We start from the raw sequence: 26,594 nt of genomic DNA on the forward strand, positions 1-26,594 counted from the left end.
CGACTTTTCATTATCAGTGGGGCCAGTGTATTCATCTTCACAGGGTACTCTATAGACTAATAATGTTATTAGATGTTAGGCTCCTCTCCAAATGTGCCTCTGCATCATAAAAGGTAAGGCAAATGGTGCCTTCACTATAAATAGCACTTTTTTTAAAAGTAGCTAATAGTGCACGGTCATTTGAATGAATACCAGCAGAATCTCTCCTCCAGAACATATTAAAAGTTGAACCAAGGTAACAAAACCAATATATTTATTTTATATAATAAAGTATTCAAGATAAACACTACACTGATTTATATATAATTAAATTGTAAAATTGTAAATCAAAATATAAATGAACAAAGTGGATAAAAGAGCAAAATTTTAACTTCGAGCATGTATTAAATTATTTGTCTAGTGAGCAGTGTAATACTTAAATTTCCTCAAGTATGAGAATCATAAAAGAAATATAAAAATTTTTGTACATAATTTGGTATTTTTTACAGTATGTATATAATGTGTAAAGTGTGCATATATTTTGTGTATAAATATCTGAATAACTGGTACAACCTTTCATATAAATATTAGACACAAGGATTTTTGCAGCTCTCGATATTTAGACTAACATTTCACTATTTTTAAAATTAGATTACCATCATTACTATTTTTAAATCCATATGAGTAAAAAAAAAGACCACATTTCTCTGATGATATAAAGTTGTATGTATAAGAGTTGTATGCTCGGTTTTTAATATTGTTAGCCGCAGTTTTTGAGGCTTAAGTTGTTTTTTGGTTATTAATAAATTAAAAACCATTAGAAGCGCAGGTTGAGGTACAACTGCACGTCGTCTGTTGCTGCTGAGCCCGGCGGAGTGACGTCAGCCGCAAGGTGAGAAAGAACGTGGACAGATAGCGGACATCTCATCTCGCTCCATCCCTCCAGCCATCTGTCTGTTGTCATCATTCACAGAAAGACTCACTACTGCTCCTGGACTACATGGAAAAATACTCTTTTCACGCTCGGTCGAGCCTTCGGACACCGGGGGCGTCGGCTGCGTTTTCACAGGTAATTGAACAGTTTTTATTTATCGCGTTATTGTTTGCTTTCAGTTAGCCAGCTACCTTTTTTGTGTGTACTTTGTTAAACACGGTGATTTTTCTGGTTAAAACACAAGTGGTAACCTACACAGTAAGCTGCGTTTATTAGAAATAGTGGCAGAGGTTTGTCCTTTTGTGTTTTCTTAGCTTACAAGGGGTTTCTGGTTGCTAGGGTCTCAGAACCTGTTACTATGGGCGTTTTCCGTCGCACGTGCAGCTGTGGGCTCGTGCTCAGTGAGTCTGAGCTTATACGCGTGGATTCACCTGTTTCACTTGTGATAAAGATATGTATTGAGCAGCATGTTTTAAGCTACATCTAAAAAATTGAAATTCTGCGCTCAGTAAAGGATCAACTTACCTGAAAAAAAATCTCTGGTGCTTAAGTAGTATTTATTTATTATGATCTCCATTAGCTGTGCCGTAAACCACTGCTGGTCTTTCCGGGTTCCAATTGAAAACAAATCAAGATATCTGAAAAGCAACTTAAAATCCGCACAAAAAGGGATTGCATTAGGAAACAACGTTAAAATATACATCAGCAGAACTTACACAACAGCAGAGTTTCCAGCATTTTTAAAAAAAGAAAGTTTCTTATTGTTTAAATATTTATGTCCGTGTTAATTTTGTCATTAAGAGTGGCAAAGAATACAGTGTTTTCATTGCTTTATGCAGTCTTATTTGGGGTCTAGTTAATTCAAAACAACTATGCTCCATACAGCTGCATTTCTAATGTTTCTAGTAGACGTCATTTAATAACAAGCCTAACAAGTTCTGTTTTTAGAAGTATATCTTACCTCCCCTTAACAAAAGGTAAACCTGAAGGGACATAGTTGGTTGATTACCAGTGGTGTGAAAATTCTTTTGTTATTGCAGCTAGCACACCCTATAACAAAATACCTTAAATAAGTAGAATATATAGAATAGAATAGAATTGAATAGAGCATACAATGTAAAATCAAATATCTGTAGAAACTACTTTGAAATCAATAAACTGAAATATATAAAATGCAAAAAAGCAAAGTAAAATAGCATTAATACTTGGTTGTTTTTGCCTCAGTGGCTTTAAAATTAACTTTGCTTCAGACTGGCATTACTGGCATTAGGTAGCTTTGCAGACTTTTAGGAAATGGAGTTAAACACTTGAATTTCCTGGCCATTATCATACTAGTGACATGGATGGAAAGATGTGACCACTGTGAATGTTCTCTGTAAATCAGAAAAACCTTTGCTGCCCTGTTAATATCTGAAAAAAGCTAGGCTAAACAGCATGTGCTTCCAGGTCTAAATGGTAAGAGTCAGTGCAAAGTACTGCTGTCTTGTAATCCACTTTATGGCCATATGGCAGAGGAGAACGTATTCTAGCTTTCATTACCAGTAGCTTAAGCCATGCACTGCTCAGCAGACACATCTTTGTTCTGGTTGGCACAACATGGAGTCTGTTTTCAGAAGAAAAAGAATAATTATGTCAAAGATGTATTACATAGTAAGACTTAACCTATGACCTCTGATTGCTTCAATTGTTGCCATTTGCCAGTGTCAGAGAGGACAATGTGTGTTTGTGAAAACTGCTCAGTGAAAGAGATATGATCATGGAAGGCTTTTTTGTTTTTTGTTTTTTTGTTTTTTTTTTAACCCGGGCGGGAGCTATATGGTTACAAGCTGCAGATCATGTTCCCAATCATTTGTTGTGGTTATGATCATGTAAGCTTAGGGTTTCAGAAAAACATGCTCATTGCATATGTACTTTGCCCTTTCATTGACAAATAAAGTAAAAATAAAATAGAACTGAAAGTCAACAGTGAAATAGGTTCTATTCTGTGTCAAGGGGTGGGGAAAGAAGGAATCTTTTCAGAGATTACGAGTTGTTATCATCAGACTTAGGGTGGTTATTATCTTTTATGAACTAACCAGGCCTGCGTGTCTTTCATACCAGTCATAGTTTCTTGAAGCAGTAAGCTCAACTGAATTTGCCTACACATGAGGGGTGCAGGCCATAGTAATGTTCAAGAAATGGATCTACTACTGGGCTACTTTATTTTCTCATCCAAATTAAAACTTTTTGCAAGCCTTAATGAGCTAAATTGGAAATGATTCATTAATTAACTGAAACAAAACAGTTTCAGGTCCCCTGCTTCAGGGGCAATTTTGCTACAAGAAATAAAATATAACAGCAACGCACTGGGTTAGCTTCATACAGGGACATTGAGTGATGCATCACTATTTTTGTATGAGCAGATAATTAAAGCTTTTCCCCCCAACTCACTTCCCATCTGTGCTTTCAGAAGTTCAGCCACACCGCCCAGCCCAGATGAATTAGTGTGCCAAACTAGTGTGGAATTCGATTGCTGCAGCTTATTTCTGCTCGTGTGTATGTATACGGTGAAAAAAAAAAGCATGTTCATGACTCTTTTTTTTTTTTTTTCCATCCAAGAAAAATGTTCTGTAACCCTCATCTCAGATTCATTTTGTACATTTTGCACATGTTCATTGCAGATATGCCTCATTGGTTTGTGTGGAATTGTACTGTGGTTGAAATCAAAACACACCGGCATGGGTTGCATGATTATTTGATGATATAGTTTATCACATGCTTTATTTCTGTGAGCTTCTGTGCCTGTGACTAAGTGAGCCTACATCTGGCACACTGCCAGGTCTCTGACTGTGAATATGAGCTGTTTCCATTTACACTGTCATCATTTGCTTGGATCCGGAGGTGTGGAGGAGTCTGCCTCAGTCTGACTTGCATGGCTATTTTAATTTACAGTCAGAATCTCTTCTTGAGACACAGTTTCTATTAAGACAAATGATCAACAAACAATTGTAACTTTTTTTTCATGTCAGTCAGCAGGACTATTTTGCATCTGCAGCATGAATGTTGCCCAAATTCTTCCCTTGTAGGATGTTAGCTGCGGTCTCTGGCCTCCAAATGTGGACTTTTTCACTCTTTAAGGTGGACAATACAAATCTTATAAAAATTGGAAGGAATCTGTATGTGTTAGAGTGATCTGATGAAAATTTGTGTTTCCACAAATGTCTTTGAGACTGTGTTGCCCTGTAACCACATTTTATTCTCATCTGTTGTCTTTTATCTTTGAATTTTTTTCTTCTTCACCTCAATTCTCCTTCACTTTTCTGTCTTCCTCTTCTCTTCCCCTCCACTCCACAAAGGCTCAGTGGCCTGTTTGCCAAGAGGAGAAGAGAGCAGGGCACGAGGCTGAGCTGGCTGTCACATGCCATCTGTGGGGTCACATGAAGACATGCCATCACGTTCTCTACTCTCCTTTTCCTCTTGGCGTGTCTCTGAGCCAAGGAGGATTGACAGATAAGGTGTGAAAGGGGTTGGAGTTCACAGGAAAGACAGTCAGCAAAGACTGAGAAGAGGCATTTTAACATTTTAAGGAAGCAACAAAAAAAGGAGCATGGCTCTAATGTTTAGTTTAAGTGGTTAGGAAGTCATGGAGAATGCAAAAAGAGGGACTTCAGTTTGGCATATTGATACTGGTGAGAAAGGTAGATGCAGAAGAGGCGTCCTTGTGGTCTCTAGTCTATTTTTGTCTTGTTACACACAAACTGAGCAACTGCCAAGAGCTGAGATGTCAGTAACAAAGATCATATACCAGTTCCACCAGATATACTGCCAACACCAGGATGCCATGTGTTGCGTGACTGGTACAGCTTGACATGTATTGAAATATAGACATGGAAGCTTTTTAATGGGTGATTTTTTTTTTTTTTTTTTTTTTTTTTTTTTTTTTTTTTTGCGTGCAAGAACAGATAATATTTACTTAAACTGTGACTGATCAACAAAAGCATTTTTCATTGCGTCAGTGATACATTTTCTCCTAAAAAAAAAAAATCTTTTGGGGAAAAATCTAAATGAGTACCTGTTAAAAAATGTTTACACCACTGAGAAGCTCATATATGCTCCTAGAAAGTCCAGTCTTTAAGGTGCCTAGGTGTGAGATTGTAGGCGTGAGATTTCAGCAGCCTTTGAGGTTCACTGCAGTCCTGATGACACAAGAAAAACACATTACTTTTGTTCCTCTGTTGGGGTTTTTCTTGGCTCAAATCTGGCCTTTGGGGTCGACTACATAATGTAGCCATAACTGGTCTGCAAACAGTAAAGGAAAAGAGTCCATCTTCCTGTTCTTTTAGCGATTGGATAAACAAAAATGCATTTTAAGTTTGAGTGAAAAAAAGATTACAGATATCTTTATCAAATTCCCGGTGAGTGTCTCTTGGTGGAAGGCCAAAGCTTCTTTAATAGGCACCAAAGTTTTATATACCCTGCCCACAATGTGTCTCCATGTGACATCTTACTAGTTATGATAACAGCAGGGAACACATCACACAAACAAGTGTCTGATACCACAACTCAACTAGATTTTCCTTCTGTGTTTTAATCCCAGATATTTGTTTTCACTGTGCCGGTGCAGTGCTGATCAGCATGTCATTTCATGCTGCATTCCTGTTGGTTGCATGGTAGGTCATGATGTAGGACCACCATCAAAACCATAACCAAAGAGATCCACAATTTTATGTTGTTGTTCATCTTTCACCCAAAATCACACAGTATTTACGTAGCCTTTTATACTTAGTTCTCTCTTATAATGAGTGTGGTTAACCCATTATAGGAAACATAACATCTGATTCATTTGAGCACCAAGTAATGTATTGTGCACCTGCCCACCTGTGACGTAATCCAATGTAAGGACAAATTATCCAGTGGCTAAATCACCATCATTCATCAGCAGAAACACAGGAACTGTGAACACTGGGGTGTGAAACTGGACTTTTTAAAGGGCAGCTCAAATGAGGTATCTTTCATCCGAAAACCAAACAAGACAAATTTCCTAATGTAGCATATTTCATGCACCAAAGAAGCTTAATATATTTAAAATAAGCCATGTGAAGATGCCAATGAAGAAGTACTGATATAAAAAGAATTAAGCAAAGAAAATAAACATTGCCTTTCAGGAGATGCTCAGTGTTAAGTAGGTTAAATGTAGGTGGGTGGGACAATGATGTAGTGGTTAGCGCTGTGCGCTCTCAACATAAAAGTTGTAAGTCCAAAGACATGCATGTTTAAAAACTATGTCTGGAATTAAAGGAGTCAGAAACTCAGATTTTATGGCAGCTTAGTATAATGACTAATGACTTTAAGCTTTACAGTTTGTTTAAACTAGTAAAGCGTAAAAGCATGTCAAGCTGGTTTACGTCCAAAGATGTTTCCTTTGATCCAAGGTCAAGTTAAAGACAGAATTGCAGATTCCTGTACTTGGGTTTGAGTAAATCAGTAAATGAATACTGTAAAGGGTGTTTCACAGTTTTCTTTGTTCCAGTGAATGATGAAGCTCCAGCATCCAAAACTTTAGTCCAGCCATCAGGCCAGTAAGACAAACAGCTGTTATGTGCACTGCTCCATCCATCCGTTCAGCCCCCAGCTGGAGCTCCATCCATACAAACCGTTCATACGATATCTTCCCTCTGTCTGTCCCAGCCCCGTCAGCTATTCAACCACTCAGCTTCTTGCATTGCTGACCCCCCTGCAGACCTCCTTTCCTGCTTCAGGATGTGATGTAGTGACGTGCCTGCCAGGAGAGTCAGACTGGCCTTGTTCTAATGTGTTTGTGCATTGAGGAGATTACAAGGAAACAGCTTGCCAGGGGCAGGCAGCTGCTGTTTCCTACAGCTCGCAGCGGTTTCGGGGGACAACAGCAGGATGCCATGGGGGAGAAGTGGCTCGGCGGCCCTGCTGCTGTTTTCTGGCAGGGTTATCGGACGGTACAAGGCCAGGTAGGATTAGCCTTGGCGCTGTGTAATCAGGGTCTGCTGGGGCTTGAGGCTCATCTCTAAACCAACTGTCTTAGACTGAACTGTTGTGCCACTTTTGTTTGACTGTCTTTGATGGGAAGTTTTGTTTTGCTTCTATAGTATCACTGTTTTGCTATTTTACTCTTCTTTTTTGAAGAGGTTAAAGCTGCAGTGACACTTGTAGTATATATAAAAACTTTATTGACTGACTTTTATTTATTATTTGAGTCAAATAGTAAATAAAAGCATTTTTGAGCTTTGGCCGCTAGATGTTTTATGCTCTTGTCTGCACACCTTAGCATTAGGGGAAGTTGTGCCAGAAATCTGTATTGTAGTGCTTTTTTCTTTGTAAAATTTAAGCAATTTATAGCTTTACTACATGTGTTTTTGACTTTCCATATCATAGATCTTTTATGCTGGGATGAGTTGAAAAGAAGCGTTTGCTCAAGGCCTTAACAGCTAATTGTTGCATTCTCTGTACGCTAAGAGGCTTTCTGTAGAATTCATCCATACGGATTAAACACTGTGTTACTACACAGACCTCTTTTTAAGTAGATTACTGTATTCCTTCACCAGAATTGTTGTTGGGGTTACTTTGTGTTTCCCACCATGCTGAGAATGAGTAAGGTAGACAACAGCTTCACATTTTGTCCATTCTTCTCTCAGTGTGGATGGCTTCCTGTTGATACTCGGTCTTAATAGGCGGTCCATTCAACAAGAAACAGTCCCAGCTGCATGACATTTTCAGTAGTCCTTTTTTTAGTATTAGCATGAAGGATGTGCTTTGTTTTGTGGCCAAGCTATATGGCTTGCTGGCAAGCTCAGGAGTATTGCCTGATTTAACGCTAAAACAATTCTTCTGTTCCTCTTGGTTCTTGAGGCAAAATAAGACAGCCTGGGGAAAAAAAACTACCTTTATTCTTCTTTATAATCTGTCCTCTGAGGGGAGTCCATATCACAGTTAGAGGTATTTTTTTTAGCTTGAGGTCTGTAGTATTTTCAGTTTTTATAAGATTTGCACAAGAGTTTTGAATTTTGATTCTAAATTCAGACACAGCAGACATGACAGCTGCAACATATGAGGTTGTTTCTTCATGCTTTTATTAAAGCAGACAGAAATATGTAATCTATTTGCAGACACCTGAAAAATATACATGCATAGTTGTCATTAATTAAATAATTTTTTAAAACCACTGTGATGTTTTTGTCCTCTTCACTTACCAGGTGGCTGTTTACGTCCTCAGTTAAAGTGTAGGTCATCAGCATGACAATAGAGACTGAGAGCGCCTGGATGAGCCACTGATTGAGTGAGGCCATTGGGGGGTTTCGTTCTAATGGAAATGTTGACAGACCTGTTGCACTTGAGAAACTTTCACTTTATGTTTCTCTTACTGTCAACATGCATCACATCCTCTCAAAGCCATGCTACAGTCATTCATCAGACATTTAGTCGTGTCAAAGTATGCGATTGAATGAGGAAGTTGGGTATGAGAGCATGAATAATGCAATAATTGTCTTTCTTCTACATGTAAGGCATGATTTAAATTTTAACCTACTACCTCATTAGCTGTCAGACCACAAGCATGAGCAATTTGTCAAACCTTTGCAGCTGTGTTTACACATGCAGTAATTGTCTTTCTTCTACAGATGAGGCATGATTTGATTTTAACCTACTACCTCATTAGCTGTTAGACTGCAGGGATGTGCAGTTTGTCAAAACTTTACAGCTATGTTTAAAAAAAACCCTCATCCTTAGAATCATTTGATTAAATTATTTCTGGGCACATACAGTAACATAAAGAGGTGATTAGAGTGCGTCATCTGGCCTTCAACGAATTCTTGATTAATGAGCTTAACAAACATTGTCAGGGTTATGCTGAAAGGTCAGTAAAGTGTCTGAAGGGCTATAAACATATGAAGGCGCATAAAGTGAATCAGCTTTTGCTCAGGGGTTCATTGTTTGTGTCCACTGAGGCTACTACTGTCCTAAAACAATGAATGTTTCAGGCTACATATTTTAAGTTGGGTTTTAAAATGTGGCAGTGCATTAGATGTCAGTTTGAAGCAGAGAGGGAGATGATTCCCATCAGGCATGTACTCTCAGAGTAGCAAGGTGGGGACAGGTGTGAGTGATATGTAAATACTCAGGGTAGTTGTCACTCCCTCTTGCATTCCAGCTCAGCCCACAAACATGCCACACAGGCTCGAGCAACACTAAAGACATCACTTCCTGTCACCACACAGAGAAACTAGAGCTGCAGACAGATTTGCCTCGCTCTCTCAGTGTCCTGCCACTGGGACTGGATAAAGCTCGTTTTGTGCAAGACTTTAATGCCCGGATTTCTTTAGTGGCGTCGATATGGGAGGTAAAGAGGAGGTAGTGGTGAACAGACTTGGGTCCAACATGCCCAACGTGCAATTTTCACGCACCACGCTGAGCCGCCTTGTGCTCCGTCCACGCAAGACTCAAGTGAGGGTCAAGCACATGAAGACATCGTCTCAAAAGAAAAAATTTGGGTAGGTCTGTGAGAGAGTTAGAGATAAAGCTGGTTCAGTTTTGCTGAATCTTTGGAGTGCTGGCTGTTCTGAAAGACAAGTAGCGTAAATGACAGATTTTGTGGTAAAGACAAAAAAAAGGTTCTTTGATATTATGGTGTGTTTATTTTTGTTGAGAAGTCTGCACTTACCAATGGGTTTTACAAAGGTGACTGTTTGGATTTTTGTCCCAACATTTATAAAATGTGCTAATTGTGTCACAGTTTACATTACAGTTATTTGTGTGATACAAATTAATTTCTCTTGGGATTTTGATATTTTGATGTCAGATTTTTAAGGATTGCAAATTTTGTGCAAATGTTACTGAGATATTGTGTGTTATAAGTGTGGTCAACTAGAACTGAAACAGCTCATTCACAGACAGGATGTTAGTCACTGAGGGGATAGGAAAATGTTGAGGTTAAATTAACAAGCACACATGCCAAATATCTGCTGCTTCCACATTCTTAAATGTGAGGACTGTCTTCTTCGTTTTATGCAATTGTGAAATGAATATCGTTGGTTTTAGGTTGGGTGATTAAACACCTGTTTTCTTTTGGCTGTGGGATTCTTGTGTTGTTTTTCCTCTATTTTCTGATTGTTATAGATAGATAGACTTTATTGTTATTATGTGGTTGATACACTTGACAAAATTTGCTTATGTGAGTACTAAAAGATCAATGCTCACATCCACACACGGCAACCACACTAAAGCGCTCACGCATTCACACATAGATATATATTAAAAGCATAAATAATCAGAAATATCAAGGCATTGGGTATTGCATATTCCTATAAAGTGCAGTTGTGCTAGGTAGGGGTTGGAGAGTTATTGGTTATTTAGTTCTGTTATAGCCCTGGGGATGAAACTGTTCGGTGATCTGGAGGTGCGGGCTGAGGTGGCCCGGAATCGCCTGCCAGAAGGAAGCAGGGTGAAGAGATGGTTAGCAGGATGAGTCTTATCCTACAGATAACAGGCAGACAGTGCCATTACTGACAGAGTGATGTCAATGTCACTGGAGGTACCAATCTATTACAGTGGGTCTATGCATCGTTTTTCACAATTAATTTAATGTCTGTTGTAAATAATTCATGATCTGCCTTCTTCTTGGTTGAGATGTATTGTGGGGGGGGACACGTTGGGAAAGGTTCAGAAAATTGTTGAAATTTTTGAGAGTTTCTATTGAAATTCATTAGATAAGGGTCAGGTTACACTGTATGCTGGTGTACTGTATATAAGCTGGAATGTAACCTCACTAGTTTAGAGGGCAGGAAGCAACTAGCACGAATCTTTTGCATAATAAATCTGTGTGGAGCTGTTACTTAGTAGCATTCGACAGTTCTGAAAAATGACGAGGTTTTGATTCAACAGTACCACTTCGAATGTTAACAATCTGTTTTAATAGTAATCTAGTAACTGATTTTAATCATGTTTAATGGTGACGCTTCTTGTAGTGCATAGTGCATTGTTAGTGAAACCAAAATATAATATAAACTTCCGAGTCTCTTTCCTCTTTCTGTTACTTGCCATGAGAAGGATCAGTCATTGAAAATTTGTTGAAACTTACAACCCCGCCCCTTCCCCTCTGAAACCAGTTCAGGACATCGAAGCATTGATTAAAAAATAACCAGATCTTGCTTCAGTTGACTGGTAGTTGATGTGGGCATGTACGAGGAACATTTCATAAGCTCATCAGAATCACAGCTGAAAGTATGATGATTTCACAAAAAAGCATGGGACACTCCGCAGATATTTACCAGTATGGTCTGGTATGACTTTTAAGACTTAGAGAATGTGACCAGACTGCACACTCGTGGAGTGAATCATTGGTGTGCAGACTGACTACTTCCTGTGTCTGCAATCACTAGGTCACATTTTAATGCTGGAGGGTGCGAGTGCTTCTGCCAGCTGAGTGTGTCCTATTGTTGGCAGAGAACAAAACCCCTGTTATTCAGTCCTGCACTGGAAATACAGGCTGCTATTCCTGCATGTGTATGGAAAAGACGCTAATAGCAAATTTATTTAGTATAGATTTTTTTTAACTGTTCATTGCATATTTTATGTTCCATTGTTAGAGTGTGACATTCACAGATGTGTTTCGGTAGATAGAAGGGTGTAACCCTGGGGAAAACAGATTACACATTATTACACTGACATCTAGTGGATTTGTAGGGTACTTTGCCTCCAGGCCACATTTCACAAGAACAATAGAGAATCCCCCCCCTTTGTGTCCATTTTCGGCATCTCTCTCCACACTCCTGCCCTCCCTCCATCCCGCTCCTTTTGTCTCTCCATCTCTCTGGGTTCTTCTGGCAGTTTCACCCTCCCTGCACCACCTCAGACTTCACCATTCATCCTGTGTTTGTATGTGTCTTTGTGTTGCTGCTCATTTGTTTGCATGCATGCGTGTGATTTCTTTACGTGTGTGTATGTCTGCACCAGAGATCGCAGCCCCACCGAGATGAGCGTGGAGCCCTGGGCCAGCCCGCAGGACCAGGCAGCCGCTGAACTCTCGCACAGCGAACACAGAGACACGCCACCCTCCCAGGATCAGGAGCAGCGCCCCGATAAACTCTGCCTGGACTCGTTCTGGAGTGAGGTTGAACACATCAAACAGGGGAGTGGCTACGCAGACCTTGACTGCAGCAGGAGAGACTCAAGACACGCGGAAGGTAAATAATGCAGATCCTGCATTGATTGAGTAAGAATGTAAAGAAAAAGCTAAGAAAAGAAAACCTCATTAGTTAATGTGATAGCATTAGAATGCATTAGTGTTTAACACAACTGCTAGTGGAGTTCCTCCATGAAATGATGCATTAGCCATGGCAACATATCAGGTTTCTCTCATGCAGCAAAGTAGTGCTCATCACCATGACAACACCATCAAACAGTCTGTGGCGGGGAGTGTTTTATATGCAGGAGCTAAATAGCCATTGATGAATACTGACTTTTAATGGGAGTGCTTTTTTAATCATGCCCATTCAGATGATCTGATTGTGTTAATTCTGCCATTCAATGGATCCTTTTCATGTCATTTTATAACAGGAGTGCTGGTTCAATTTTGCCACTAATGAATACATTCTGATTGTTCATTTAGTTTTATGTTTCTTATGGCTAAATACTCGCTAACTACTGTTTTAAGTGTTCAAGAGCTAGTTGTTTTTGTTTTGTTTTTTATTGGACCGCTTTCCTAGTACCCAATTTACATGCTAAATTTTAAATTTAAGCAAAATGTGTCCTAGTAAAGCTCCATAGTTAGTTATAGTAATCCAGTCATAATTAAAATACATGGAAGTGCTTCAGAGTTATTAGTGTTGACCCATTCTGCATGCTCATTTTATCCACATCATGTTGTTGGTTGTTTTACATCCCAGTGTTGTATTTAAGTGTTTTCAGAAGGAGAACAGGAGGAGCAGTGGTTGGTTGATGCTGGCTTGTCGACCCTCATCAGTGAGGATAGTGAGGACAGTGAGGATGTAGACAAAGCAGCCCTGCTGTCCACTCTGACCCGGACGCAGGCCGAAGCCGTTAAGCGTCGAGTTGAGACCTATACGCTCCGTAAACGAAACAAACCACCACCCCGTGACGTTCGTGACATATTCAGTTCACCCATCTCTCAGGTTAGAATGATGATATATTTTGTGAATCCTTTACTGTATCTGAACAGAAAAATGTGTCTTAAGTAGCTGCACATCCTAGGATATCTGCGGCTACTTTAAGGAAAATAGGTAAGTTTTCACAGCCATGCAGCTTTTCTTGATACATGTACATCAACTAGTTTCCCAGGTTTCCAGTTTCAGAACTTCTGCAGAAAGTGTGTGAAAGCAAGGTTACAGCAAGCACAGTGTTTCTGCTTCACAGGCATTTGATTATACAGTAAAATGTAAGAGACCCAGTTCCCAGGTGACTGTGATGACTCATTGAGGACTTCTGTTGTTCCAGTGTATTGTGCTGTCTTGTTTGATGGAGAAAGGCTGATCTGTTACAATGAAGGCAAATCACATGTAAAGGCCATGCTTTGTCCTCACTGCCTGTCTGAGACAGCTTTAGAGGGAACAGAGATACTGTTCTTCTGATCCTTATCAGTGCTTTATCAAAGGAAACACCCTGTACAGGCCATGCCCCTTCACTTAGTGGACAAAATTAAACACACATTTCATTCCCAGGAATAGAGATCACATTTAAAACTGATATTTGTAAGTGTGGCTTATTATGGAACGGATAGTAGGCTACATTTGTTTACAACGTGTCTATGTTCTCCTTCAATAGACCCTTCTCCCTGAGTCTCAACATAGTGAAGACCCAGCCCAAAACAGCATGGCATCGGTAGCAAAGTCACCTTTATCAGGTAAGAGCTAGTTACCTCACTTACTTACTGTCATATAAAAAATATATATATATATACTAAAGGGAATAACAAAGAGGTGGGTGCAAGCCTATTCTAAAAGGCTAGCTGAAGGCGTCTCTCTAAAATAATTTAATCAAATGTTGAATAGCTGAATCAAACCAGTCTTTTGTTTGGGATTGTCCATCATCACTGGGTTATTTTGCAAATGACACGCAGGTTTAACTGTAATACATGATGAAATCAGGTGAACATCAGAGCTGGGGGGGGGCCTGATGAGGGTGGATCAGGCCACAGCTCTGTCATCTGTTTTCAGATTAATACCTGGATAACTACTTGTCCATGCTTGATGCTATCTGTGTGTGTTTTTCACCAACTTGAAAATCCTGCTTTTCACTTTTTTACTTTTTTAATATTGAACACATGCAGACATCTGTTAACAAGCAACAGTCCTAATTAAACCAGTAGCATGGTTATTTTAGAAGCGTCACTAGTATCAAAACTGCTTGCAGTGCTGCTGCAGATGAACTTCTGCCACAGTTAATGGTGACGGTGACATCAGTATTCTTGTTTTTATGTGCTTATGTAATGATGTGTTTCCCTGATTTGCCAGATAAGTGACTTTACAGAACATTTCCTTATATCAAGAATTTCTGTCCATTTTCTTAGTCATGCTCCCTCATAAAATAAGCATTCATATTTTTTTGTTTGTTTGCTTGCTTCTGTCTTTGGTTTTGTGACATTTCTACAGTAGATTTTCCCAATTGAACTAATAGACTGGTGTGTGTGTGTGTGTGTTTATGGGTTTGTTTCCTGCTCAGCTGTGACACCAGAACATCAGCGAGGTACTCCTAAAGATGAATACTTCATCACTGATGTGGCTTACTGTGAGCAGGCCGTCATTTTCCTCAAACAAGCCAAACTGCCACAGAATAACAGCCAGCGCAGGAAAGAGGACGGCACCCTGCCTGTAAGCACCCATGCAAATCTCACCTTTCACACTCATTTTCCAGCACAGCTGGAGCTTCGGGCAAACGTCGGAGGTTTTAAAATGTTTTATAAATGGTCCACTAATGAAATACATTTATTTCTTTTAGTAAGCAAATCTATTGACAGAAAATATTTCAAAAGAATAACACAATACTGTTAACAGCTTGGCTTGTGCATCAGGTGGGCAGTTTAATCCAGTTTAAGTTCTTTAAAGATTAGATGTACTAAATTAGAGGAACATTTCTAAATCTGAATGCTTAGCTGTAAAAGTACTGACTATCATTGGGCTGAAAAGCTTGTTTTACTCAAACTTTCGTCAATATAACTAGCAAGAATATTTTGCAGAAAGCTTCTCTTTCTTTTCCCAAAGTTTTTAAGTCCTACATAAAACATCTTGAGATCTCAAATGTTCAGCAGTGTCACCAACCTGCAGGCGCTTTTTGACTCTTGTCAAAAAAAAAGAAAAAAAGAAGCTATTTAGGGCAAAATCGATCAGTGAGAGCCACACCAACAGAAACCAGTGTATGTTTCAATCCTTGATTGGATCAAGATTTTCAAGTAAAACCACATGCACACAAGCACACAAATGTTATTGCAAGCCATTTGCAACAACCAGCCCTCTGCTGTTGCTTAGATAACAGGGTTAAGCAGATAAGAAATGATGGAATTAGCTGGAAACAAAAGGAGAGTTGTGTCAGAGAGTCCAGCAGATTTATTTTTCTATTTCAGGCTGAATGTTTGCTCTCAAAAAGAGCAGAATTAGTGGTTTTAATTACTGATGTTAAGTGTGCGTGGATATCCTTTTGCCATGTTTATTTAAACACCCTGCACAGAGAGATATTATGTAAAGTACATTATAATTAATGTATTATTTATATAAATTAATATGTATTTCATGCTTTTTTTTTCCCCTATTCATTTATTTATCTTTGCTTTGTACATTTCCTGTACTCTCTCCCTCTTCACCTCTACTTTCTAAATTTCAACTCCACTCTCTCCCATTTTGGTTTTCTCTCCTTCCACTCTCACCTCCCCAGCGGGTTATCTTTCCCAAGTGCCGTCTAGGAGTGACTCGTATTCAAGATCTCTCCCACGCTGACATGAAGAAGGTGCGTCAGCTGGCTCTCATCGACATGACAGCGCTGTGCGACCTCCTAGAGCTGGAGGTCAAAAGGCACAAAACTGGAAAGAGGAAAAACCCAGGTGTGGTTTCACTCACAGTCCTTAAAGAAGGACTTAAGAAATGTGTGAGGCATACTGTAAAGCTAGCACCTTTTAAAAATAAATACACTGGAAGAAAATAATGCTTTAGCTATGTGGGGTGTGTTTAGATTTTGACTGTGAGGTAATCAAATTAAAGCAAAACAGCAACTCAGAAAGAATGACTAAAGAAGTGGTTCTATATAAACCTGTCAACTATTCCTGCTGTTTAGCTGATAGTTAACAAGTCTAACTGCAGTTATGTCCAGTGTGATATTTGAATTTAACAACTGTTGATAAGCTGAGTATATTTTAAATCTTTTGTACTTGATTTTCCACACAGAATAGCACTGAAAGCTAGGCTAAACTATGGTTACATATTCTTAGTTATTTTTAATCAGTCATAAATAATCTTCAGAAATGTGGGTTAGCATTACAAGCCATGACATGTCACACACAATGTGGAGACATGTCATGTCCCTTCTGTTCAGACCAAATGTTCATATAAGGGCAGATGGGCCTGACTCTTTGGTCTTTCACAGAGAGCCCGCTCTTTGGAGTCCCACTGGCCACGCTGCTGGAGAACGATCAGAAATTGAAGCCCAACACTTTGATTCCTCTCTTTCTGCAGGAAGTAAGAACTCAGAAAAAATATTTGTGTATATGACCACATATATGTCCTTCGACAGCCTAAAGACTTACAGTTGATAAATGACATATGTAACACACTGTTTATGCATGTTGTCTTCTATGTGTGATGTTTGTTATTCAGATGCATTGATCACACAATAGATTTTTACACAGAAACAGTCTCTGTGTCCTCTGCATGTGAAACACTTTGACCACACCCTGTTTGTAGCAGCAGTTACTGAATTTAACCAGCAGAGGTGATCGAGAGATTCTTATCTACTGCCGCCTGACTCTGCTGATGTCTCTCTCTCTCTGCAGTTGTTGTCATTTCTCGAGAAAAAAGGAATCGATTCGGAGGGGATCCTGCGGGTTCCAGGATCTCAGTCCAGAACCAAGGTACAATACCAAGGTCTACACACATCATTACTGTATTAAATTATTTCATTTATAAAGCATAGAAAAAATGTTTTGGGGCAGACAAACTATTGACATTGTAAAATGTCAGAAATTCCTGATCAACAAAGAGAAAAAATAAATGGATTTTACTGAGTTTAACTACAGTTGACATTTAGAAAAACAATGTCCAATGAGATAAAATCAATACTGCTTTTTAAGCTCCTGGTGCCAAGCAGCCCTCATGATACCGTATTTAAATCCTTTCATGTACAAGTGACATTGAATCAATTAAACGGCAGCCACAAGAGGGTGCCAGTTAGCTCTAAAGAAGGAAAAATGGCCTAGATAGATGATCTAATACTGGGTTTGATAACAGTGATTACACAAAGAGATTTAACTCGATTATTCTTTGGTTAGTTTATAGTTTTGACAGCACACCAAAGAATTAAAATATATTTATGTATTTAATGTTTACTTTTATAAGTACACAAGGTAAACTGTTGTCATCCCCCAACATTTATTGTTTTGATTAGTGTGAATGAGGATCGAAATGCAGACATGTGAAGCAAAATGCAGAAAGTGCAGGACAGAAAAAAGTACAGGAGCACAGACAGCAGAGTCAGAAAGGAATGCAGGCAATCTGACCAAGATTAAGTTAAAGAGAGGACTGTATACACTTGGGAATGATTGGAAACAAAGCACAGGTGGGAACAATTTAACACAGGTGAAACTAATGAGGGCGAGGCAGACAATCAAAGTAGGGAAAGGAACAAAAACAGAAAGTGAAACTAGAGAGGCATGAAAAAAAAAATCAACCATCAAAGCAGACAGGAAGTAACCAAAAAGACAAATAATTTACACTGAAACGTGAATACAGAGACAGAAACACAGAAGGCACTGGGAGAAAATAAAACTAGAAACAAAAAAAAAACCTAACAATGCCACAGGGGGCCACTTATGCCTGTTCTTAGATGGGTCTTAAGCAAAATATGGCAAGGAAATTATTACAAAACACAAACTATTATTCCATGAAAGTTTAACATGAGAGTATTTGCTGTTCCTGAAAATTATTTGAATTAAATAAAGAGAAAAACTATTTTTAAGTAAATTTGAGTTAAATTATCAGTGTATTTTAGTTCATAAAGTATATCTTGCTGTCAATACGTTCATCCCGTTTGTCCTGTGCCTCAGCATATTTTCTGCATGATTTTTCAAACACAATTAAAGCTAATAGTAAAAGTGTTTTTGCAGTCTTACCTAAGGCACAAATTAAAGACAGTTGTCAGTTAAACCTGCACGTGCTTAGGTGAGTTCAGTTTGTGAAGCTATTTGAAACAACATTCACACTTTTGTCCTAAGGTGCATCATCATGGAGAGTTAATTTATTACTAAACACTTTTTAAATCAATACAGGTGAGTTTGTTTTAAAAAATGTCAACACTGACTCACACTGCAAACTTTAAATGATGACCGAGTTATGCCTGATCTGTGTTAATCAATAGTCTCATTTGGCTGCTAGTGACTAAAAAATACAAAAAAACCCCAAAAGGTCAAGGCTGCCACATAGCACTGAAACAGACATCTTTTCTGTCTGCAGCTGCTGCAGCAGAACCTGGAGGCCAACTTCTACTCACGGCAGGTCAGCTGGGATGAAGTGAGTCCAAACGACGCCGCTGCACTGCTAAAGAAGTTCATCCGGGAACTGCCCGCTCCGCTGCTCACCGCTGAGTACCTCAACACCTTCAGTGCTGTCAGGGGTCAGTGGAGACTATGTGACAACTCTTGCTGGTTAAAATATCTTTTATATTTGTAAAACAGTCTTGCGTCACACTTACACACCTATCATACCGCAGTCATTTGGATGAGGCTGTTTTTCAGAGACAAAGACCTGTGTCTCACATTTAAATTAAGCCTTAAATGTTTCCATCTTAGGACAGTGCTTTATATTTACAGTACAGCCATACCGTCATTCGGTATGCCACTGTTAAAGTGGAAACACTGACGTGAATGAGTATGTTTTTTGGATCATTGATACATTACATATTAGACCTCTGATAGTGTCTCAAATGTTGCCCGGTTGTATCAAATTACTGTGCAGTGCATCAGCTCATCTTCCCCCCCCTTTCATAGCAATCTGCTGCCCACTTTTGTAGACAGCTCAGCAGGGTTCAAATCATAATTATCTAAGTCTCTTCACCTTAACAGCAGCGCTGTGTGACGCTTATCTGTTCTGCTCTGTCTGAGAAATTAACATTAAGATGAACAAGTTGATACCAGTTTAAGAGGTGTCCCTGCGCCATTACAAATACATGCACAGTGACACAGCAGCACAGTGGATTCACATTAGTTTCACTTTAATAAAAATACAGATTGATATTAATATAATCTAGTTGATGTGTAGTTTGCAAGGAGGATCAGAGTAAAGTGATGAATGATGTGCGACCAGAGACATAAGGTAACAAACCTAATGGCTGCCTGTCATACTGTCATTAATCTTTAGATATACCATTATTCCTTGTCAAACAGAGGAAATGAACTGTGTGTGTATGTGTGTGTGCCCATGCGCCTGTGTGTGTGTGTGTGTGTGTGTGTGTGTGTCTGTGTGTCTTACCTATTTGTTTCCTCTTTAAGAAATCACAGAGCTGAAGCAGAAACTTCACATGCTGAACCTGCTCATCCTGCTGCTGCCTGAGCCCAACAGAAACACACTAAAGGTAAAGACAACACATTTCAGACAGTGAATCAAAATCTCATCTTTCTGGTAGCAGTCCCTGCAGCACTCTATTCAAAATACCAAAATCCATGAAGGCGTGGAAGAACATCTTCACATCTGTAAAGGTCTCATTAATGGTGAACAATATAGAGTATACATGGGTTTTAGAGCAACATAAGATGCCATCCACTCTGCGGCTGTCTCAGGGAAAGCCTTACTTATTTTACCAAGATGATAACCACCTTCTGCACTGCATTCTTTGGGAACATCTTTGGAAATGGAGTTTCCAATGTAAATTTCATGTTGGATTTGTATTATTTTTGTAGTTTATTTTATTTTTGTAGCTACTTTCACTTGAGTAAAGGTTGAAAATATGCATGCACTTGGAGACAATCTACCAAAGTCATAGTCATAGTCAAGTTTGAAAGAAGAAAATCTTGAAGTGTAAAACATGACAGGAGTATTACAGGATTTGTGAATGACCCCACGTGTTAGAACTGGACTTGTGAACAACAAGCTCTGCCATGTTTGATGTTACACTCTACAGACTCTGCTTAGATTAGCCAGAAATATATCCCAGATGACACTTGAGCAAAAGCACTGTTTCATAACGCATTACTGTATTCTTCTGCTCCTATTCCACATTTTAAACACTCTGCTCTGTTATATAATGGCTTGCATTAACCATGACTCACTTTCACTAAACACAAGTATGCAGTCATCTCCATTTATAGCAACCAGGAGCATAAAACCCACCTGAACTAATTACTTTGACTCCAGCGGTCACAGCTGAAACTTTCTGTGCATTAGGATACTTCACTGTATTTTGTGCTTCACCTAAGTGGTCTCTTATCCTTTTGAAAGACATTTAGCGAGGGATCAGTGTATTAAACCTTCAAGCTTACCAATTTAACAAAAGAAAAATACATTCTGAAACAACTGAAACATCTATAACATATCTGCATCTGTGATTTCTTTAGGCTCTGCTGGAGTTCCTCAGTAAGGTGGTCTTTAAGGAAAAGAAGAACAGGATGAACCTGTGGGCCGTCGCAACCATCATGGCTCCCAACCTCTTCCTCCATAAGGCCGTCCCCAGCAGGCTGACTGAGGGGGGAGAGAAAGGACAGGCGGAGAAGGCGGCTGATGTTATGAGGCTCCTCATCCGGTACCAGGACCTGCTCTGGACGGTAGGACCACCCACACAGAGATAACAATTTATTCAGTGTATTTAGGAGTTGTGAACCTGCAGCTCCGCAGCCATGTGCAGCTCTTTTGCCAATCTCCGTGAATATTTTAATTTTGGATTTATAATTGTTTTACATGATTGTTTACATTCTCCAAATATAATAATGCACAGCCTATACAACGATAAAACTAACGTAATATTCTGTGAACTCAGATGTGCCTATGTTGTATTATCCTTTCAAATTTGCTGAACCACAATAGCGGTTGATGACAAGGATATGGACACATAAATGGCTCATCCTGAGTAGCTGGCTCTGGTTTCCAAGACTAACGAAAAGAGTAGTCATGGGAAAAAGTACAGAATTTAACAGCTCTGTTTGCTTTCACCTCTGACACCTCTGGCTTACTGGTCTACTTGATCTGCAGAGTAGTCATATGGTAAAAAATTTTAATAATTTTTACCTGATAGGCTCATTTATACCTAATAGGCTGTCTCTCCTTCATAATAAGGCCTAAACATATTTTGAAGCTCCATAAAGATATTTTTATAGTAACACACTACCAAACCCTGATATATTTTCTTTATAAGTTGAAGTAATTTTACAGGGTCACTATACTTTTTTTTTTTTCCCCGGCTAAAACTTTCCAGAGAAGTGAACCTGCGCTGTTTTGTCTGGCAAACACTGTGTGAATATTTCGTAGCATGAGAAGTGTACTCATCACAAACATTACATCATGTTGTTTTCTCTTCAGATCCCCAATTTCCTCATGAGCCAGGTGCGTAGGCTGAATGAGAACAGTAACCGGCGTTACCAGTTCTACGATCGTCGCTTCAAGAACCTGCTGAGAAAGATTCACACGGACAGCCGAGAAAAACCGGAGAAAAACTCAGAGGTGAGCTGGTGTCACAGTGCTGCACTGCACGACTTCTTTCACTCTAAGCAGGCCTAAAGGACTGTCTGATTGCTGAGCATTAGGAACTTTAATTTCATTGAAATTTCAAGAGGTGTATACACCAAGTTTACTATAGTTAACTAAAATAAAAAATGAAAGCAAAGCATAGAGTTACTGCAGGTGCCCTAACTTCAGTTATTTAGTTAAAAAAAAAAGCAGAGTCAGACTGTTACTACATTCACTGTACTGCAGGAAGAACTGTACATCAGAGTGATGAGAAAACTAGGAAGGTCACAAAGAAGAACAGGCTGGTTAGTCCACCAATAAAAAATAAAAATAGTGACCCAGAATATCAGGAGAGGAAAACACACTGGGCTTCAACTGGTGGCAGAGCAGGACAGATTTTTCTGACTTAAACTCCATCGAGCTGAACTGGACTGAAGGGTACAGCAAAGTAACCTGGAAGTGCGCCACATTTGTGGAGAATTCTACAGTGTTTGGTGAACTTTTTAAACAGTGTTTAATTTTCTTTGCAGAAAGAGAGACACAAGTGTGCTCAGCTGTTGAATGAGTCAGAAATCTAGATCAAATTTCAGACAATTTTTCAGAAATCATTATTTCGATTTTTTATTACTAAATATTCAAAGTTAGTTCAGGTGATGAGTAAATAAAGAGAGAATAAATTGTATGCCTTTTTTGTGCTACAGCCGCATCGTACAGTGAAAATCCAGGTCGGAGATCTGGATAGCGGCACAATGGATTTCCAGCTTAACTTAAATTCAAGAGCCTCTGATCTGCTTGCCCAGTTTTACCGGCAGTTCCTCAGAAGCCCTGAAAATGGAAAAGGCAAGATGCGAAGGTATGATAATTAGTTTTTAAGTCATCTAGCCATGCTGCATGAATCTGGCTGCTCATAAGTGTGATTATTTTATGTAGCAGTGCAAAAACAGAACCTGATACATGGTGCTGTGTGCGTGTCTCTCAACAGGAACGGCTCCGTGGCGTATTCAGACTGTGCCCTGTACGAAGTGGGAGGGAATATAGGTGAGTGAAAGTGTTCTCCAATCGGAGCAGCGCTGACATTTGCATGTCTTTCTGCTCATTGAGCTGATGAGTGTACCAAGGTCTTATATAATCAAGTGTACAAGCGCCAAAGAGACGAGAGCAGTGCATCTGCAGTTATCAGAGCAGACAAATGCTTATTACACACGTCTGCGCACTCACATGAGAGCTGACACAGTACAACAGAAACTTTTTCATTCTGTCCAACTTTGTGGCTGAAAACCTCTAAACTTTATGTTTTGATACAAACACAAGGATGCGAATTCATTAACAGTTAATACATTCATAATCAGCTGACAGAAAACCAGGCAGCAACCATTCAGATGATCTATTAATCTTCATTTCAAGCTGTGTTCCTTTTTGTTTAAGGTAAACAAAATCATACGGTGATCCTTGTGATTAACTGATTGATCCATAAATTAATTACGCTGATGGACAAAATTGTAGTGGCTGCCTTAATTGATTTGTAAAGGCAGTAAATTTGGGCCTTAAGTACCATTTTTGTGTGTTATTTCTGTAGGTGAGCACTGTCTAGATCCAGACACACACCTTCAAGATTTGTACAACAGTAATCCTGGAGGAGAGTGGATCATCAAAACAAGACCCAACGGCAGCAGGGGGCTGTGACGTGAACGCTGTGCAGCATCGGATGGACTGTACAAGGACTCGGTTTCAGAATGAACACGACGGTATTAAAAAGCAACAACTCAAAGCAGCCATCACTGATTCATGTCCTGTTCATCCCGTGAGCAACAAGCGAGAGGGAAACAGATGGAGGAAGCAGGAACAGATAGATGGAGAATCTGCCTGGAGCAGAGCCTAAAAACTGTCTGTGATCACATGAACATACACTACCCTCTTTCTCTTCCCTGTGTCGTTCTCTTTCTGCATCTCCCCATCTTATTTTCCCTTCACTACATCATTTCTCTCCTGCGTTGCAACGCTGAGAGCCAAAAGCTTCCGACGCGACTCATTGCTTCCAACAGAGAACCTGCTGCACAGAAGAGAGGAGAGAGACCGGCTGGACAGTTTGCGTCGCCATCTTTTCTCTCAAGCAATTATATCCAACCATGAGCGAGCAGATGGGGATGCAGAGCACCTCTGGCTATGGAGAGCCCAAGTCATACCCCCACCCCCTCTGCCGGGCCAGCCTCTGCTCCACAAATGCAAAGTGTTTTTCTACTGTGGGTTTGACCCATCAGGGCTTTGTAAAAAGCTGAAACATGATACAAGAGTTTTATGTGCATATTTGAAGAAAAATTAGTATCTAATTGCATACTGAAAGTCGGCTGAATACAAGATTTCATTTGTAAATATTTGCCAGAAATTTTGTTAAGCTTCAACAGCTGCAGCACCAGTGATTAAGCTGTGTTATCAAAGTAGTAATTATGATATCTATCTCCAGTGTTACCACTACTTGATCATTTTCTTGCACTTACATGACCAGGTTATACAGAGAAACCTGGATATGAAGGTAATTAGTGAACACTGACACATGTAGCAGGTCAGTACCTCCTCTAGTTTCAGTCTTATTATAGAATTCAGGCTTTCTCAACTTTTGTTAGACAAAAATAAACATCTTTGAGCATAAGAGTTTTAGTAGGAAGTAATACATGAGGTGCTCTGTGCCTTGATCTTTTTCTTCACCCACCAGTGTTACTTTACCAGTCTGAGGCCTGTTCACGTTGGTGTTAAAAGCTGATTAGAAATGATACACAGCTGAGAAACAGGTGTTCAGGAAAACCACAGCTGGCTGGTATGTTTTTTATTTTTTAATTCTATCTTTGCTTCAGAAACAAGTTTTTCCATTTATACATGATCTTTAGGACTAAAGCAATCTGTAGCCTGCCTGCCAGTGTAAACATATATGGACAAAAAAAACCCTTGTATCATTTTTTTGAAACTAAAATAATGAGAAAAGATTCTGGACACTTAAAGCTGTCGGAGCAGAAGCTAACCTGGAAACAGACAGTTTCATACTGATCAATTAGCCAGTTATTGATCCAAATTGGTTCTGCAGCTTTGGTGACAAAGTAAACAAAGACAGAGGTTGGTCTGCGTCGACTCCTTTCTTCACCTGTGCCATTCAATGAGGGAAAAAGACCCAGATGAACTGATATCCCTTTATCTGTGAAACCCTGCGATCTCCTGGGCATTAAAAATAAAATCCTTGGACTTCCTGACCTGCACAGAGCAGTGCTGAAAGAGACTTTTCTTTTGGACACCAAGGGATTTGGTGTTGCAACCTCAAGGACAGTTACTGTACCTCCAAAGGGAGTTGTTAAGGACAAACAGTGAAGCTGGTCTTCCTGTCTTTTTTTTAAACACATGAATGAAGGCGAAAACTTTTGGGGTATCCTGGGATTATTATTATTATTATTATTTATATGAATGTACTACCATTGTTGCTTCTTATTCTGTGAGTGTTGTGTAGGATAGAGAGACTCAGTGTAATAGTATGATGTGTTAAGTCACCCATACTCAGTGTGGGAATTTGCAGGTGTTTTTGTTCATATTTCTTCATGCACTGACTTTTTTAATGCATCTGTTAGTAGGATAAATTGTATAAACATGGCTCATTCATACACACCTTAAGGATAAATCTCTGCAGTAGAACTGTTTGTTGTGAAGCTACTCGAAGCTTTTTCCAAACACACTCGAGCAGCAAATGAATGTATTTAACATTTTGTACCAATTGCCAGATGTGAATCATTTGCTCCTCGCAGATGGAGCCATGTTGGAGCGCCGCGGCCATTTTGTGGGAAGTGTTTCACACACTCCACTCAATAGACGGACTAATGACAGCCGGCCCAGCACCATCTATCAACACCCTCCGCTCCATCTCTGTCACCTCCCTGTAATGGACAATAATGGCAGCGCAGTGCATGCGTCAGAAACGCACACAGAGGAATCACATTTCTTTGATAAAGCAGGAGGTAATAAATGGGCGTTATGAATTCTGCTGTCCTGGACCTGATGACAGTGGTGTGTGTGTGTGTGTGTGTGCGTGTGTGCACGCATGCATGTGTGTGTGATCAGCTTCATTACACAAGTCCAATTGGCCTGTCCCAGGGTCCCAGGCACAGTTCAGTGCCTCAGCACAAAGCGAGTTGATGAAACTGCCTTCTGCTGACAATCAGGAGAACTAGGTCACCTCTGATGCAGCATCCCAGAGGGCGAGCACCCTGAGGAGCAGAGCACGTGGACACGCATTGTCTAAACACACATGCTGAACAACATAACCAAAACCGGAGGGCACAGGTTCACACTACAGCAGCTTTCTATGAACTGTGTTTGTATGTGAATGTATTTGTGTGTGTGAGAGAAAGGATGCTTCCTTTCTGAAACAGTGTTATCTGTGTGATTACCCAGGGACTCTTAAAACTAAATGAAGGACAGTTACAGTTTTTAATAAGCTTGTGAAAATACTTTTGTGTAGAAAGAAAAACTTTGAGAAAAATGTTCCCTTTTTGGTCAATAAATGTGAATCTCATGTTGTGTAAAACATGATTTATTTTTTTCAATATGAGCTAATGGCTGCTGGAAAGATACCATCAACAGAAGCGTCATTCATCAGCACTACAGTTACATCTGTCCGCCCGCCCCTTGCGTACTTATGCACCAAGAGAAAACAGAAAACATTCATGTATGTGAAAACAGAGAAAATCAGTGGTGAAGCATTAGTTTAATCTGCTGCAATAATCAATAGCAAGATTAACCTTATAATGTGTGCACGTGAAGAGGCCAGA

General features: G+C 39.5%; 1 protein-coding gene across 2 annotated transcripts; it reads left to right on the plus strand.

Moving 5' to 3' along the window:
- Positions 1–870: 870 nt before the first annotated feature.
- On the plus strand, positions 871–26,320 carry arhgap40 (Rho GTPase activating protein 40). Of its 2 annotated transcripts, none has more exons than XM_030728483.1 (15): positions 871–1,048; positions 11,873–12,102; positions 12,818–13,050; positions 13,700–13,778; positions 14,597–14,745; positions 15,803–15,968; positions 16,508–16,599; positions 16,914–16,991; positions 18,589–18,748; positions 19,623–19,705; positions 20,685–20,891; positions 21,643–21,783; positions 22,491–22,642; positions 22,772–22,827; positions 23,366–26,320. In XM_030728483.1, exons 2-15 carry the CDS (start codon positions 11,892–11,894, stop codon positions 23,470–23,472), a joined length of 1,914 nt encoding a protein of 637 aa, XP_030584343.1. In that variant the 5' UTR covers positions 871–1,048; positions 11,873–11,891; the 3' UTR covers positions 23,473–26,320. The 2 variants fall into 2 exon arrangements, with proteins under 2 accessions (XP_030584343.1, XP_030584344.1); XM_030728484.1 differs by lacking the exon at positions 871–1,048 and adding an exon at positions 11,718–11,794.
- The last annotated feature ends 274 nt before the right edge of the window (positions 26,321–26,594 follow it).

Source organism: Archocentrus centrarchus, chromosome 5 (assembly GCF_007364275.1).
Source record: "Archocentrus centrarchus isolate MPI-CPG fArcCen1 chromosome 5, fArcCen1, whole genome shotgun sequence".
NCBI classification, from domain to species: Eukaryota; Metazoa; Chordata; class Actinopteri; order Cichliformes; family Cichlidae; genus Archocentrus; species Archocentrus centrarchus.

Excerpts from the sequence above, each read along its gene's own strand:
- arhgap40 (XM_030728483.1), top strand. The coding sequence starts at position 11,892 with ATGAGCGTGGAGCCCTGGGCCAGCCCGCAGGACCAGGCAGCCGCTGAA. Across the intron at positions 13,051-13,699 it reads TCAGTTCACCCATCTCTCAG|ACCCTTCTCCCTGAGTCTCA; the intron begins GTTAGAATGATG and ends CTCCTTCAATAG. Across the intron at positions 20,892-21,642 it reads ACCAGGACCTGCTCTGGACG|ATCCCCAATTTCCTCATGAG; the intron begins GTAGGACCACCC and ends TTTTCTCTTCAG.